Source organism: Pocillopora damicornis, chromosome 1, assembly GCF_964200805.1.
Source record: "Pocillopora damicornis chromosome 1, jaPocDami1.2, whole genome shotgun sequence".
In the NCBI taxonomy this organism is placed as follows: Eukaryota; Metazoa; Cnidaria; class Anthozoa; order Scleractinia; family Pocilloporidae; genus Pocillopora; species Pocillopora damicornis.
The window spans coordinates 1414416-1427822 of record NC_142670.1 but is presented as its reverse complement, the minus strand read 5'-3'; the positions used below and the strand labels follow the sequence as shown (position 1 = coordinate 1427822).

General features: G+C 40.1%; 2 protein-coding genes across 5 annotated transcripts; both read left to right on the top strand.

Annotated features, from left to right (window-relative positions):
• The first annotated feature begins 193 nt into the window (after positions 1–193).
• On the top strand, positions 194–2094 carry LOC113669352 (uncharacterized). The gene has a single exon (XM_027185366.2). The coding sequence runs from the start codon at positions 716–718 to the stop codon at positions 1466–1468; it is 753 nt and encodes a 250-aa protein (XP_027041167.2). The 5' UTR covers positions 194–715; the 3' UTR covers positions 1469–2094.
• Positions 2095–5469: 3375 nt separating this feature from the next.
• LOC113669435 (uncharacterized) lies at positions 5470–12431 on the top strand. 4 transcript variants are annotated; one of them, XM_089197854.1, is made up of 8 exons: positions 5470–5611; positions 6393–6462; positions 6658–6774; positions 7747–8592; positions 8623–9090; positions 9778–9884; positions 10371–10420; positions 11058–12431. In XM_089197854.1, exons 2-8 carry the CDS (start codon positions 6396–6398, stop codon positions 11212–11214), a joined length of 1812 nt encoding a protein of 603 aa, XP_089053980.1. In that variant the 5' UTR covers positions 5470–5611; positions 6393–6395; the 3' UTR covers positions 11215–12431. The 4 variants fall into 4 exon arrangements, with proteins under 4 accessions (XP_089053980.1, XP_089053975.1, XP_089053985.1 ...); XM_089197849.1 differs by having other exon boundaries at positions 7747–9090; XM_089197859.1 differs by lacking the exon at positions 6658–6774 and having other exon boundaries at positions 7747–9090.
• The last annotated feature ends 976 nt before the right edge of the window (positions 12432–13407 follow it).

The following is a 13407-nucleotide window of genomic DNA, read 5'->3' as shown; positions in this document are numbered from 1 at the left end:
TCTAACAACTTATTTCATTTTCATCTTTCACTTGGATTAAATATTTCTCGAGGCTATTAACCATTTGTTTGCTCAATTCACTTCATATGTAAATAGCTCTAAATGACAAGCGATTTGTGGAACAAAAGTTCTTAGTAATCGTACCAAGATTTGAGCTGATAATTGTTTGCATTCTGTCTGATTTACCACATAAATTTTGTGCGTCGTTTACACGGGGAAAAAAAAAACTTCCTTTGAAAAATGACTGTAATAGCAGTATCACTGATTACGTGAATGCGAGAGAATTCACAGCTGGAAAAAGCCTGATTGAGCGTGCAAATAAGCCTTTTCACGGCCCCCTGTGATAAGCACCCGGCTATGAAAGCATATTTTGTCATCAACTAAAATTAACTGTTCTTTCTTTCTCCAATTTGCAACATTTTGTTTACTTTTTGCAAAACAATGTGGCTGTGTTGAAGGATTAAAGGATTGGCAGATATCAGTTAACCAGCACTTAACTGCCGGAAGCGAGTTGAGACGATTTAAACCGCGATAAATTTGACAATTAAGAGCGTGTCTTTCACTTAAGATCACGTACTCCTTTCCTTCATTATTGACATTAACGCCTCGCGTTTTCCTCGTGATTTTCCCGTGGTCTGTTGAGAGACCCTAGAGCTGTCTAAGGATACGTTCAGTGGGAATTTTTATAGAGCATCTCAGAGGAGAACGCTGAAGCATGGAGGAAGCAAACGGATCTTGGTTTCCAAGAGAGAGGCAGCATTCAAACCCGTTTCATTTCACCTCCGGTCACGAAGCTACGCAGCGTACGAACAATGCTACAAATATTTACAACGCTTCGCCTTTTCCAGAGAAAGAACCAAGATTCTCACCCAAGCCAGGCAAAAGAGCAAGAAAACTGTCTTTATTCTCGTTTCATTTCAACTCCAAATCTAATTCGGAAGAAAAGGGAAGGCTAAGGCGTTCGTCTCAACCGGTGTTCAACCAAACTTCACCTCAAACTCTCCCACCAGATCCAAGTGACATGTGGTTGACTTCTCTCACTAACACTAACAGTCGCCCTGGATCGCAGAACAGCTTGGATAGTTCGCCATGTTCTTCGCGAAAAGACTCAGCAGTTCTCGGACCCGTGGAGAAAGAAAATATTGCAATACAGGACATAATTCAAGAAACACTAAAATTACAGTTTGACTGTGTTACAGAGTATAACCGGGATGAATGTGATCGCTTGGGAAAGAACGTCTGTCAGCTGGTGAAACGGCGCGTCGAAGCCATGAAAGAGGCTACTAAAACACGCTGCAAAATCGTGTCAGTCGTTTATGTTGGCGCGGTAAGAGACTTTGGGATGGAGGTAGCATGTCAGGCGCTTCTGGAAGTAGACAAAGATAATTTTACGGTTGCAAGTTACAGAAACGGAAAAGTTTTTGCTGTGGGTGGCATTATAGTGATTCCGTTAGAGAAACAGGCGTAGAGTTCAGATAATTTTTAATGGAAAGAAAACAGACCATACTAATGTGAGAAGCTTAGATAACAAGTGATTGAAAAACAGTTGTTTTCACACAGGTATTTTTGTGTTTTGATAGCATTGCATCGGTGTTATATGAAGATTGAAATGAAAGCTAATGAAAACATTGTGTTGCTGGTTGGAGCCGGCGGCTGAAGCTAGCCCGGTATGGTTCATTAGTTATGATAAACACAGATAACCCGCGGTCACAGGCCTATTAGCAGATGCTGGCAAATTATCAGGGGTTCACAGCTATGAGCAATTCGCATATATATTTGCATCGCTAAATAAAAACATTACGGATGATGAGCTTCGCTTTAGCAACTTACATTACAAATTGGCACGCGGCGGGAGGTCTAGGGCGGATAATAAGACTCCACCCCAGCCCGCCCCAGCCCACCCTCTCCGATCTAGTTTTTTACGCAAAATTCGTGTCAAACATGGATTTTTGAAGAGTGTTTTGACGATCTTTTAAGCTTTATGTAAATTGTGATAAATGGATGGTCCTCTGGGCACCATGATGTCTGCATCTGATCCGACTTCACCTTAAATGTCTTGAATAAACAATAAAAAGTTGAAGCTAAACAGAAAAATGGGAATGAAATTCTCCGAATTTTAGCAATTTTTCTTTGGACGTTTGGTATGATAGAGTATGATTCGGCATGCGAGTTACTTAAGATTTTATAAATAGCTCACATTTCGCATGACCGCGAAGAGCTTATGCCCTGATAACGCTGAATCTATAAATGGTTTATCACGATGTAAGCTACTTCGCGACAAGGTGAATGCCTTCACGAAAATAGTTTGAAATTGTGATCCACTCAGACGATAACACGATTGTTACGGTGCAAGGTCAACATTCCTTCACTTAACAGATAATTGAGGACGGCGGGAGGGGGGGAGGGAGAGAGGGGAATACAGCCACTAGCCCGATGTGTCGCAAAATAAATGCTGTTAATAGTTACTTGAAACAACACTGACTCTGTGTGAGGCGTTTAGGGAAGAATCCACTACTAAATGACCCTTCTGAGGACAAAGGTACTCCTTCGTAGGATCCTGTAAAATCCAGGCGAACAAGGCTGAATCTGCATGAGTTTCCTGAGGAAGAACCCCCCCCCCCCCCGCCTTGAAATTATGGTCTCTACAGTAAACGAGGCAATCTTTCGAAGGAGTCACTAAATGTTTGCATTCAGTACATCGCTGTCGCTGTGTGTACCATTCAGATGACAGCCTGTCACAAAAACACTGCCTTCTTTTATAATTTTGTTCTCATTTTCAGACAGCGCAGGAACTTGAAAGGCATTTGTGTTTTTGTGAGAAGTTTTCGAAAGGAGAACTTTCAGTATTGTTTGTATTAATTTAACCAACGTTTAAGAGCAAGAAGCATCAGTATTTGGTTTTCGAGTGGTTCGAAGTTTGGAAAGCTTGCCAAATGTCAAATCAGTGTCACAGAGGTTGTAGCTGCAAGAACGAAACCCAAAGTTATTACTCCGACGTTTGAAAGGGGCAATATCGGATGCAACATTCTTCTTCCTCTAATGACTAAGCTATGTCATCATGACAATATCAAGGTCAAAGAGGACAAGTGTAAAGAATCCAAAATATTTCTAATTTTTCAACACATGTCTATTACTTTGCAGTGCAGAATTATTGAAATAATACCTCTCCGGATATTGCCAATTTGCGCTTTATTTAATTTAACAAAGGCAAGCGTTTGGTTTGGTTGCGCGGACAAAGTGAAGGACTTCCGAGATAAACCACTTCACTGGCGTCAATGATATCAAGTCCGTATCTTTATCGCCTTCATTAGCTGTTAATATTTGGCTGCTGATACATAATTAAGCCTTTCTTAGATGGGAAAGATGCGCGGAAGGTTTGGTATTCACTCCGGAATATGCTAGACAGATAAAGAAACAGAAGCTAAGCTCTTTTGAAATAGTTTATAAAGATTGGCTTGGTAATCCACTCAAAGTTTGATTTGACATAAGACTTTAAATAAGCCGCTTTACTTTTCTGAAGAAGCGAGTGTGTAACAACTGCCCTAACCTTACCCCCCTTGGTTGTTTCGCTCGCGCTCTCAGGCGATAATCTACGATAAATTTAGCGCTGTCTTCGCAGTTACATTTCCTTGGCAAAAAAAAACAAAACAAAACAAAAAGGAAAAAAGAAAAAAAAAGAGAGAGAATGGCGCCTGTTAGGTGGACTAGCAAAAATTGTTAAAATTTAGTAAAATTCTATCACCTGATTGGCTCAGCGACTCGCTATCCGTGATTTCGTGATACATAGTAAGTAAAGTGTATTGGCTAGGAGGATGTGGTTGTAAACAAAATAGGATTTGATAAATATAACTGTCTTCTTAATAAGATTTGGTTGGCTAGATTTATTCTAAAATTAGATTATGCACTTCAGATTTCTATCGCGTGATAGCTGACTCAGGCCAGCTCATCAACTATCACGCGATAGAAATCACGAGTCCTTAATATAAGATGTAAAAGGTCTTGTGTAGAAGGTCTTTTTTGAAAAGGGTAACTTCGATTCGTTGGAAATTGGTTGAAAATTCGTAAAAGAAAAAGAGTTGAATAAAATGAGTCAAATTACTAAAGAAGACTTCGTTGATTTTTTTCAATTCAACTGCCCGGAAGTTTAACTGCCCAGAAGTTCAACTGCCCGGAAGTTAAATTAAGAGAATCAACTTTCTGCTCCCAACCTAACACTCTTGTGCGTGAGTCAGTATCTTCTCATGACCGTGAGCTGCTTTGGAAGCCTGGAATCTAGGAACACCCCTTACAGCGCCTTGACTTTTTCAGTAATTTGCAAATTTCTTGGCCATCATAGTTCTTTTAGACCCACAAAATTCTCGGCGTAAGCTCCTCCTGTAAAAAAAAGTAAAGAAGGAAAAAAAAACGCTTCTCACGCAGATCGGAATATTTCTCTCTGAAGATTTGCCTTAGAAGAACGCAAAGATATTTTTTTAGCCAATGGAGAAAACGTTGAAGGGAGAACGTCCAAGAGGTTCCAAAAAGGTTTGCTGCCTCATGCCTGGCAACGCACACTGCACGTTGCCAGGGAAATTTATTGTATTTCCAGCTGAATTTAAAATGATGTGGTGGTGAATGACCCATCGAGTCCATTAAGACTTAAAGTCATACCTGATGAAATACAAAAGGTTCATTAATTATTCATGACTGTTTTAGTTTTGACAATAAAGTGGCTTTTGAAGGACCAAGCTCAACCAGGATGCATTGCGGGGGTAGAACCGAAGAGACTTTTAATTTGTTGTCAAAGAGCTTTCTGAGTCTTTTCTACTCCTGTCGCTTGCGCAAACACCTGAAGTCCTGCAGTTTTATGGATCAAATAATCCGCAGCCTGCGTAAAAGTTAAAGAATTTTCTTTGAAAGTATGTAATGCCATCAGTCAAAAAGTAGTGTGTCCCGTCTTGCGAAATCTTGTTCATTTATGAGTACACAATGACTACAAAGCAAGCAGTAGGGTGATATCTGTGTTCTGCGTAAGAGCGTTCGTTAACACGAAATTCTAGAATACGAACAACAACCCTCTTTTTTTAATTTTTTTTGCTAAGTGCACCGCACAAGTCAAGGAAAAATAAAGCAAAGGGACATGAGAAAAATTTAGTCAGGGCCGTGCGAGAACTGGGAACTAAAACTTCACGCGGCGGCACTAACTTTTACACTCGTTTCTCTTCACTCTTACGACCGACTCAGCAACGAGAGGGTGAATGATCTAGAAACAGAAGTCTCTCATATAAGCTTATATGGTTTGGGATAAGGAAAAACTTAAATGTTAGCTACACTACGTGGCTCTTCTCTATAGCCATTCACTGAATTTGCCTTTTTGCTGACAGCATTAAGCTTTCGAGTAACTCTTATCATTTCTTCCTGAGGTGATTTTTTGGTCCCTGCTCAGGGGACATTAATCTTTCATCATTTCAAGGCGCTATTGACGAAAATAAACCAACAAAGACAAAAGGACTCTGACTGGTAGAGCAGGTTCTTGTCTTTGTCGAAATAAGACCACCGAAGTCCGGTGCGACATTCAAAAGAACATCTTTCATTTCCCTAAGGATCAAGCTACTACATACTCAAAGAGAAGGTAGGTTTAGGAGCTAAGTTTCTGAGCTATTTCTCATGGTTTTTCGTTTGGAGTAATCCGAATTCTACCATAACATTCTAAATTATGCCAGTAACGGAACGTTAGTACGCAACTTTGAATAAGCGGCATTCTAAACTCAATCCCGTTTATTGAATGTTTTAGCTGGATATCTCACGAAAATTGACTTTTTGTTCAAGTCTTGAAAATGATCCCCGCCATTTGCAGTTCGATTTTCCTCTAGGAATATAATTATTCGATTCGCGCTCAAAGCAACTACTTTATTTATTAGTTTCTGGTGTGGCTCTTAGTAAACTTACATCATGTTTTCACGTTAAGGTTTATAACGCAAAAACGTGTCTTTAAAAAACATTTTTAAGACGATATGGCGTTTTTTTGCAAACCTTGACGCCCGCGCTGAGGGGTACCCAGATAATTGGAAGTAGAAATTCGTATGACTTTATGATCTCCGAGTTGATTTTCTTTTTAAAGGCATAACTATAGCATGGAATACAATAAATAACCTGCACATGACTTATTCTCCAGTTGACACTGGAGAAGTTAACAACCAATTATCGACCAAACTAATTTGTTTTCACTGCTTTCACACAAATAATAATGGTATTTGGATCTGTTATATCAATTTGTTGATAGAAACCCAATCTGATATGTGTATTAGGGTGCGATATTATAAGACTAAAAGCTTTTGTCTTTCCCGTTTCTAAATAAAGGTTCAGAAGTACTATTGTTGCCCAGAAAACTTCATAGATTTTTTTTCTTGTAGAGCATGAGGGTCCTCGTTGTATGTGCAGTTGTGGCGAGTTTTTATTTCATCGATGCGATGCCTTTTAACGGTAAGTGGAGGAGACCTAAGTTCGAATTTCTCCTAGTCATGCACCACCCCCCCCCCACCCCTGCTAGCTACGAATACGTAACATCTGATCTTTGATATCATATTTATCTAACTTCAAGCTATAATGCTGTCCCAATATTGCTCTAACGCTGGTCCAACACTGTTCTAATGCTGTTCCAACATTAATTCTAACTAGACTGCCGCGATCATTACGAGCTTTGTGGAAAATGGGCGAATCATCAATATTGTGAAATGACAGACTACAAGGATTACATGACTCTAGTGTGTCCGTACTCTTGCGGTCGATGTGACGGTAACTGCTTTAATCTATTTTAATGACTAATTGTAGCAACTGAAAAAGCAAACATGTTATTTCTTTTAGAGCTATTTTCAGTTGAGTTTCAAAAGAAATACAGGATTGCTTTGGTTTAGCTTCACTCTGCTCTCTGATTGGTCAAGAAAACTCGCTCATGGACCAATCAGAAGTAATATCAAGAACGATTTGGTCACGAGGTTTTCCCGCTCTTGAGGTCGGTTACGTGTTTCTACTTTGAGTTCCTATTGGCTCCTTGTGATCATCTTCTGTACTCTGATTGGCCGTTGTGATTACATTAGACACGAAGGTAAATCGATTGCAAATGCAAACATCGCAAGTTTCAATAAAGCACTTTTCAACTGAATTTCGTCAAACCAAAATAAAAGTGATCTCAACAATCAGTCAGAACATAGGGAATATTAGAAAAAGCCAATGAAAAATCGGAGTTAAAAGATTCAGCGCTGGAGAACACGAGTGACCAAGTCACAAACTACATCGGCGGTGAAGAAGTTAGTGCGAAATGTCTAGACAAACAAAACCGCTGAAATCCTAGATTACTTCCCACTTACTGAATTGGAAATTCCTCACAGCTTTTCCCTCGCCTTTCCCGCCCTGAACAAGATGGAGCTGTAGAAGGAGCTCACCCCATCCACTGCTAGGACCCGTGTTTAATTCCCGAAGCAGGTGCAACATGCACATTTTAGTTTACTTATTGTTCTCAAAACTGCTCCAAAGGGGGCTTCTTGGTCCCAGTCCCTCCATAAGGAAACACCCCAAATTTAATCTTTGCCTTACATCTGTCTAAATTCATAATTACAAATGCACTCGAAAATCAGCAGTTTACATCTACACTAACTAATAATTTTTTAGGTTGATGACATATGACAACAAAAAGAAGATTTACGAGAAAACAATAGAGCAATCAACAGCCTCATTTTTTTTTCTTAACTGCTGTTTTTCGTTTTTTAGATATTCTAGCTGATTTGGGTGCATCAGGAATGAGCGCTTCCGGTAGTGGTGGGCAAAAAGTGATACCGGAAGTTGTTGCAGACTTTGAGGGATTAGGTAGCAGGGTAGCAAAATCTGGTAAAAAATCAGAGGACATTGATGATAGCTCTTCCTCTCAAAGCCTGTCAGGGTCTGGAGAGAGTTACAGAGAGCCTCGTTTTCGAGAATCAAACAACAAAGAAACAGATAATCAATCTTCTGGAGAAACCGCACAGCAAGACGAGCCAGATGATCAGGAGAAGTCTATTTCCGGTTCCGGTATTGATTCTGCTGGTGCTAATTTTTGGCCTGTTGTTAGAATTGAACCTGGCGCAAACGACAGAGGAAGCGACAGAGAGCTCCATTTGATCCGGAGATCTGAAACATCTATCCCTGACTCGTCTAAAAGAGCTTCTAATGATGGTAGCAGCGTCACGATTAGCGAGCCAACGTCTGGGGAGCAGTTGGCTCAAAGGAGTGACGCTCCCACTGCTAGTGGATCCGGTGAGGATCTCACTTCCGGAGAAGATGATGCGCCCTTTGATACTTCCTCTACTGATTCAGAATCCGATTCCGGTTGCTCTTCCGGTTATGGGTGTTACGAGTCTGAAGGTGAGCAGGGAGGAGATGGTGGGGGAATTAATTCGCGTTCAGTGATCTCTCGAGCGGAAGAAAGAGCTGGCGCTTCTGGCAGCGCCTCCGGTGATTTTGCGCCTAACGAGAAGGCTTGGGTGCAGCCTCATTTTGATGTAACTGCCGGTCCTTACAATGACGAAGCATCTGGGTCTGGTTCCGATGGTTCCGGTTCCGAAGGTTCCGGTTCCAAAGGTTCCGGTTCCAAAGGTTCCGGTTCCAAAGGTTCCGATTCCGAAGGCATTGACCGTCTTAAGATCGCCTTCCCTGAAAATGCTTCGGGGTTTGGCAAGAAAGACGCACAGCCAGAGACAGATTTACACGAGATCGAGGACGCCATTTTTGATAGTGGTATACCTCTGGTGGTCACAAGTGACACCAGTTCCGGTTCTGGGTCCGGGTCCGGGTCCGGGTCCGGGTCCGGTTCCTTAACGCCCAGTCCTCCTGAAATTAAAAGTTTCCATGACAGGGAGGCTTCCGCTTCGGGATCTGGTGCAGCTGAAAAGGTGGAAGGTATGCAGCTGTTTGTAGCGCCTCAACACCACCAGAGAATCAGTCTCATGGAGAAGATGATGAAACTTGGGAAACTCCAGGCCATCAAAATAACTCATCACACCGTAGGAGCGTCCAGTCGGAATGAAGTACCACGTGTGAAAGCCGCAGACGACAATTCACAAATGCTATCGGATTTAGGTAAAACCTTTACCTAGTTACTCTTAAAAGAGATTAGAAGTTTTAGTGGAGACCTATAATAGTCACAACGATATAACATAGCCATCTACCACCTCGTCGTGAGACTGTACAAAATTTGATGATCGCAAGGAGTTGTTTTAAAGTGGATAACAAGGAAATGTAGAGACAATTTAATCGCACGTGCAGAATTATTGGTCCCTAATATTAAGTTTGATCAATACTTTTATATCTATATTACGTCTCAGTAAAAGACTCACTAGATATTTTTTGGAATCCATAAGCAAACTCGTTGAGCATCGTGCTCAAAGTCTCGTTCGCGAATTCAAGATGTAGGCAGTTTGGCCCTCTGTTACAGAAGAACTCTCAACTGCATGTTCACGAGTTACAATTCATACAAGGACGGATTATCGAATACTTGCCATAAAATACTTCGTGTCTGATATGACGCGATATTTCGTTTGGGCCAAAATATCGTTTAGATACATTATTAATTCCGCAAAGGATCTGAGGAGTCTTTTGGCCGACACGAAACGCCGCGTCATACCAGTCACGAAGTAAGTTTTCACAAGAATTTGACAGTCTTTCATACTTTTTTTTTTCCAGTCATAGCATTTTTTCAACGCTTACTCGTTAGAAGTTTTCTTTATGTCGTAACGCTTTGATTTCGTCAATCATTTGTCTTTGCAGGACAAGGGAGGAAAGTGTCGTTTGTTTTGAATCAAGATTTCCATAGTGGTTATGCAAATGAGAATTCAGCGGCTTACAACATTCTTGCAAACAACGTGAAACAAGAGGTGAGAAATAATTTGTTTTGATGCTAATAATTAGAGAAGAATCAAGCTAATAAGGACATCCTGATTTCAAAACCTCGTTCACATAAGTCTGCAGGTGTTCAAAATGGGGACGCAGCCTACCGCTCCTGGGTCGAAATTGTCACAATAGGCCGAGTTCAGAGTTTCAAAAACCCCCAAATTCGATATGAAGACAGGCACTAAACAATTCTTGTGCAAACAAATTGTGAGACACTTACGTGTTCTACCTTCTTCAACTTTTCTTCTTTTGTATCACAATGGCCTTATTTGGCGCAAAAATACGTACGTAGATTATCGTAGTGGACGTTAAGTTTACAAATTGAGGATTATCGCTCGGGTGATAATCTCAGATATCATGCAGTTTCAGTCGGGGGATATTCGGTCACTCGCTGCGTTTAGACCAATCGCGCGCGAGCAAAAATCATTTGATGGATCATAAACTTTGATATTTACATTTTCCACTTACAGTTTGAAAACGCTTTAGGTAGTAACGCAGTGGTCTCCGAAATTGCCTTCTCGTAAGTGTCTTTTTTTCTAAGAAAGGAGCAATTTAAAATAATCATAGATATTTTTTTCATTTTGTCATAGGGTTATATTAAAAAACGTTCTCAATTTCTTATGGTCAATTATGATATATATGGTATATCTGATATATCATGCTCCATAATTGGCATCTATCGTAACCAATCAGATGCAAACTCGAACCAATCCCCACTTGGTCACTCGCACTTTTCCGCGCTTCAGGCACAGTTTGCTTATTTTGACTTTAAGCTCTTGTTAGCTCCTTGTGACGTTTTCTTTTAATCTGGCAGCCCCCACCCCCCTTCCCTTAATTCCTTACCGTTTGGTTTTTAGGACAACCATTCGTGAAGCGCTTTTATGCTTGAGGCTATGACAATGAAGTTTTTCTAATCGTTCTCTCATTATCACCATCACAATTCTGTCACGCGTTGCGTTACCAGTACTAATCGGGCATGCTGGGAATGTTTTTGGGGGAGCGGTGTCATGTGCTAGCGGTGTATACACATTCTTGTTTCACCTTGAAAGTTTACTAAAATAAATCACGGAAACGGCCTCGTCTTCGATAATCCTAACCTCTACTAGGGGCTGAGACTACTGGACTACAACAAACACTATTTTTTTTCTCCTCAACAGAGAGGTTCGTGAGCCGATATCACACTCACCTAGATTCTCCAAGGTTATGGTCTCTTTCAAACTTCTCGGTGACGTCGCGAAACTGGAGAAAAAAGTCAAGAAAGGAATGATCAATGGTCTAGTTGTGGATAAGACATTTTTCCATGATGCGCCTTGAATATCAAGCAAGGATTCGCGGAAAATTTTATAGGTTTTAAAGACAAAAGATTATAGACTACATGTGACGTTTTAAATGTATTCCGACTGCGACCGGCTAGTTCCCAGACCCGTCTCTCCTCCTCAATCTTCCCTTAGAAGTGCAAAGAAGAGAGAGTCTGGAATCGAGGATGATTCACAGACTTAAAGAAACAAACAAACATTTTTTTCACCGAAAAAAATCTACCATCAATCTTCGAAGTCTTTTTTGACCCATATGCTTTAATTTTCTTCATCTTAGGGCATCCCTGTTTCCTCACCAGGGTCTATTTTTTGTTTTTATTGTGTTTTTCTATCTTATCAAACAATCTTAAGGATTCCATTAAGTTGTACTAAATATAATGGGTTAACGTAAATTGGCCACCGTAAAGAGTTTCGTTAACCCTTCGTCAGAGCAAAGTCCTGTCCTATCCTTCGCTCTGAGAAAGGGCTAACGCTTGAAATGTCAGCTTTGAAACTCTTTACAGTGGCCAATTTACGTTATAAACTCGGTTGATAATACTAAATTACTCTGTTATAATCCCCCACCGACGCAGCACCACAGTGTCTTTAGAAACTTACCTCCTTTTTTCATAAATATAATGTCCTTGGTTATTTATATTATAAGGGAATTATTTCTGTTGTCGAAGCTAGCATTATGTTGAGTAAACCTTGACACTCCAGGACTGATATACTCCAGATGATTCAAAACTTTTGAACTGATCCATTCTTAGCTGATTTTGACGTTTTCCAAAAAAAACATGTCAAACAAAAGATCGATTTTTATATTTTAAAGTAGAACCTCTTGTAAGGTTCTAAGGTAATCCAAATGACAGGTACGTTATATAATTACAAAAAGCATGGGGGAGATAGGTATGTAAGGCGTTTTAGGCATTTAAGTTTTTGTAATACAACTAGGGGTCAGTTAATTTATCAAATTTAAATCCAGAATTTGCTTAGGTTTGAAATGAAAATGAGTTGAGGAATTAAAATTAAATTGCTATTCTTGTGATACGTAAAGGTAAAAATAATTTAGACACCGCATATAAATTTGTCAGGGCTCCCATTGATAACAGACTGCTTTTTGCATCTGAAGGGGCTACCCTGATCGGTATGAATCAATAGAGGTTCTTCACTCCAAGTGTAATTAGTGTAGATGACATATAACTTTCAATAAAATTATCAGGTGTAACAAGTAAACGATAGTGATTTGTTTTTTAGTTGCTTGGATTTTCTTTGAATGGATCGCGATCGGAGTTTGTCCTAGCCGTTAAGATCGGGTAGTTCAGTTCCTATTCCTATTTTAAGGCGATATGAAGAAAGGAAATTTGTAGAGGGGTAGTTCCTCGTTTGAGCAGGAGCTCTGCTTAGGTTCTTTGGCCTTAACCCTATTAATGATTCCAAATAATCCCCGTTTCTTCCTATGATGATTATTTCAACGAATTAAGTTGTCTCAGGGCCTTTCCGCACTAGCGAAAATTTTGTTTATTTAGACAAATTTTCTGTCGTTACCAACATTTTACAAGTGCGGATGGTTTGTCGCTACTTGACAAATTTTGGCCGAAGCGGACAAATCTTCAATCGCATCGCCGACAAAATTTGTCCCGGGTAAAAACTGGACAAAATTGGCTAGATATACAAAACTGTGATAAACTTGTCAATCGTTTGTCGTAAAAGCTACGACAAGAGTGTAATTGAATAGGCAAAAATTGTCTGTTGCAAAACTCGGAGATTCTAAAATTTTGAAACGACTAAGGATGAATCCTGGAAACTGGAGGTGGAATCCTTTGGCAAACTATGCGGGTCGGTCTTATGAACAGATCAGTTGCTGATGGAATTTTACGGCTTTGAAATTTTTAGTGCGAATGCAATAGACGAAACAAATATTTTTCATGACAAAATTTGTCCTTTGATTTTGTCGGGACAATTCTAGCTTTGTCAGTCCACTTGTGCGGAAAGGCCCTAAGAACGGATTTCGGGTCGACGTTCCCTGGTTCAGGCATCAGTTTACCTTGTGGGAAACTGAGTGAAAAAAGGGAACGAGCTTTCCTTACTAATCGAGAGCCTGGAAGAAGCTTTTCGTCAACTTATCCTGTTTTTTGAGTATTTTCAACAAATGCGAAATACAGTTTCACGGCCGAGATAATAATAATCAGCTATCATATGACATGTTTTC

Bases quoted from the DNA above. Each gene is read 5' to 3' on its own strand.
- LOC113669352 (XM_027185366.2), top strand. From the start codon at position 716: ATGGAGGAAGCAAACGGATCTTGGTTTCCAAGAGAGAGGCAGCATTCA.
- LOC113669435 (XM_089197849.1), top strand. From the start codon at position 6,396: ATGAGGGTCCTCGTTGTATGTGCAGTTGTGGCGAGTTTTTATTTCATC. The intron at 9,885-10,370 runs GTGAGAAATAAT...TTCCACTTACAG, and splicing joins CAAACAACGTGAAACAAGAG to TTTGAAAACGCTTTAGGTAG. The intron at 10,421-11,057 runs GTAAGTGTCTTT...TCTCCTCAACAG, and splicing joins GTCTCCGAAATTGCCTTCTC to AGAGGTTCGTGAGCCGATAT.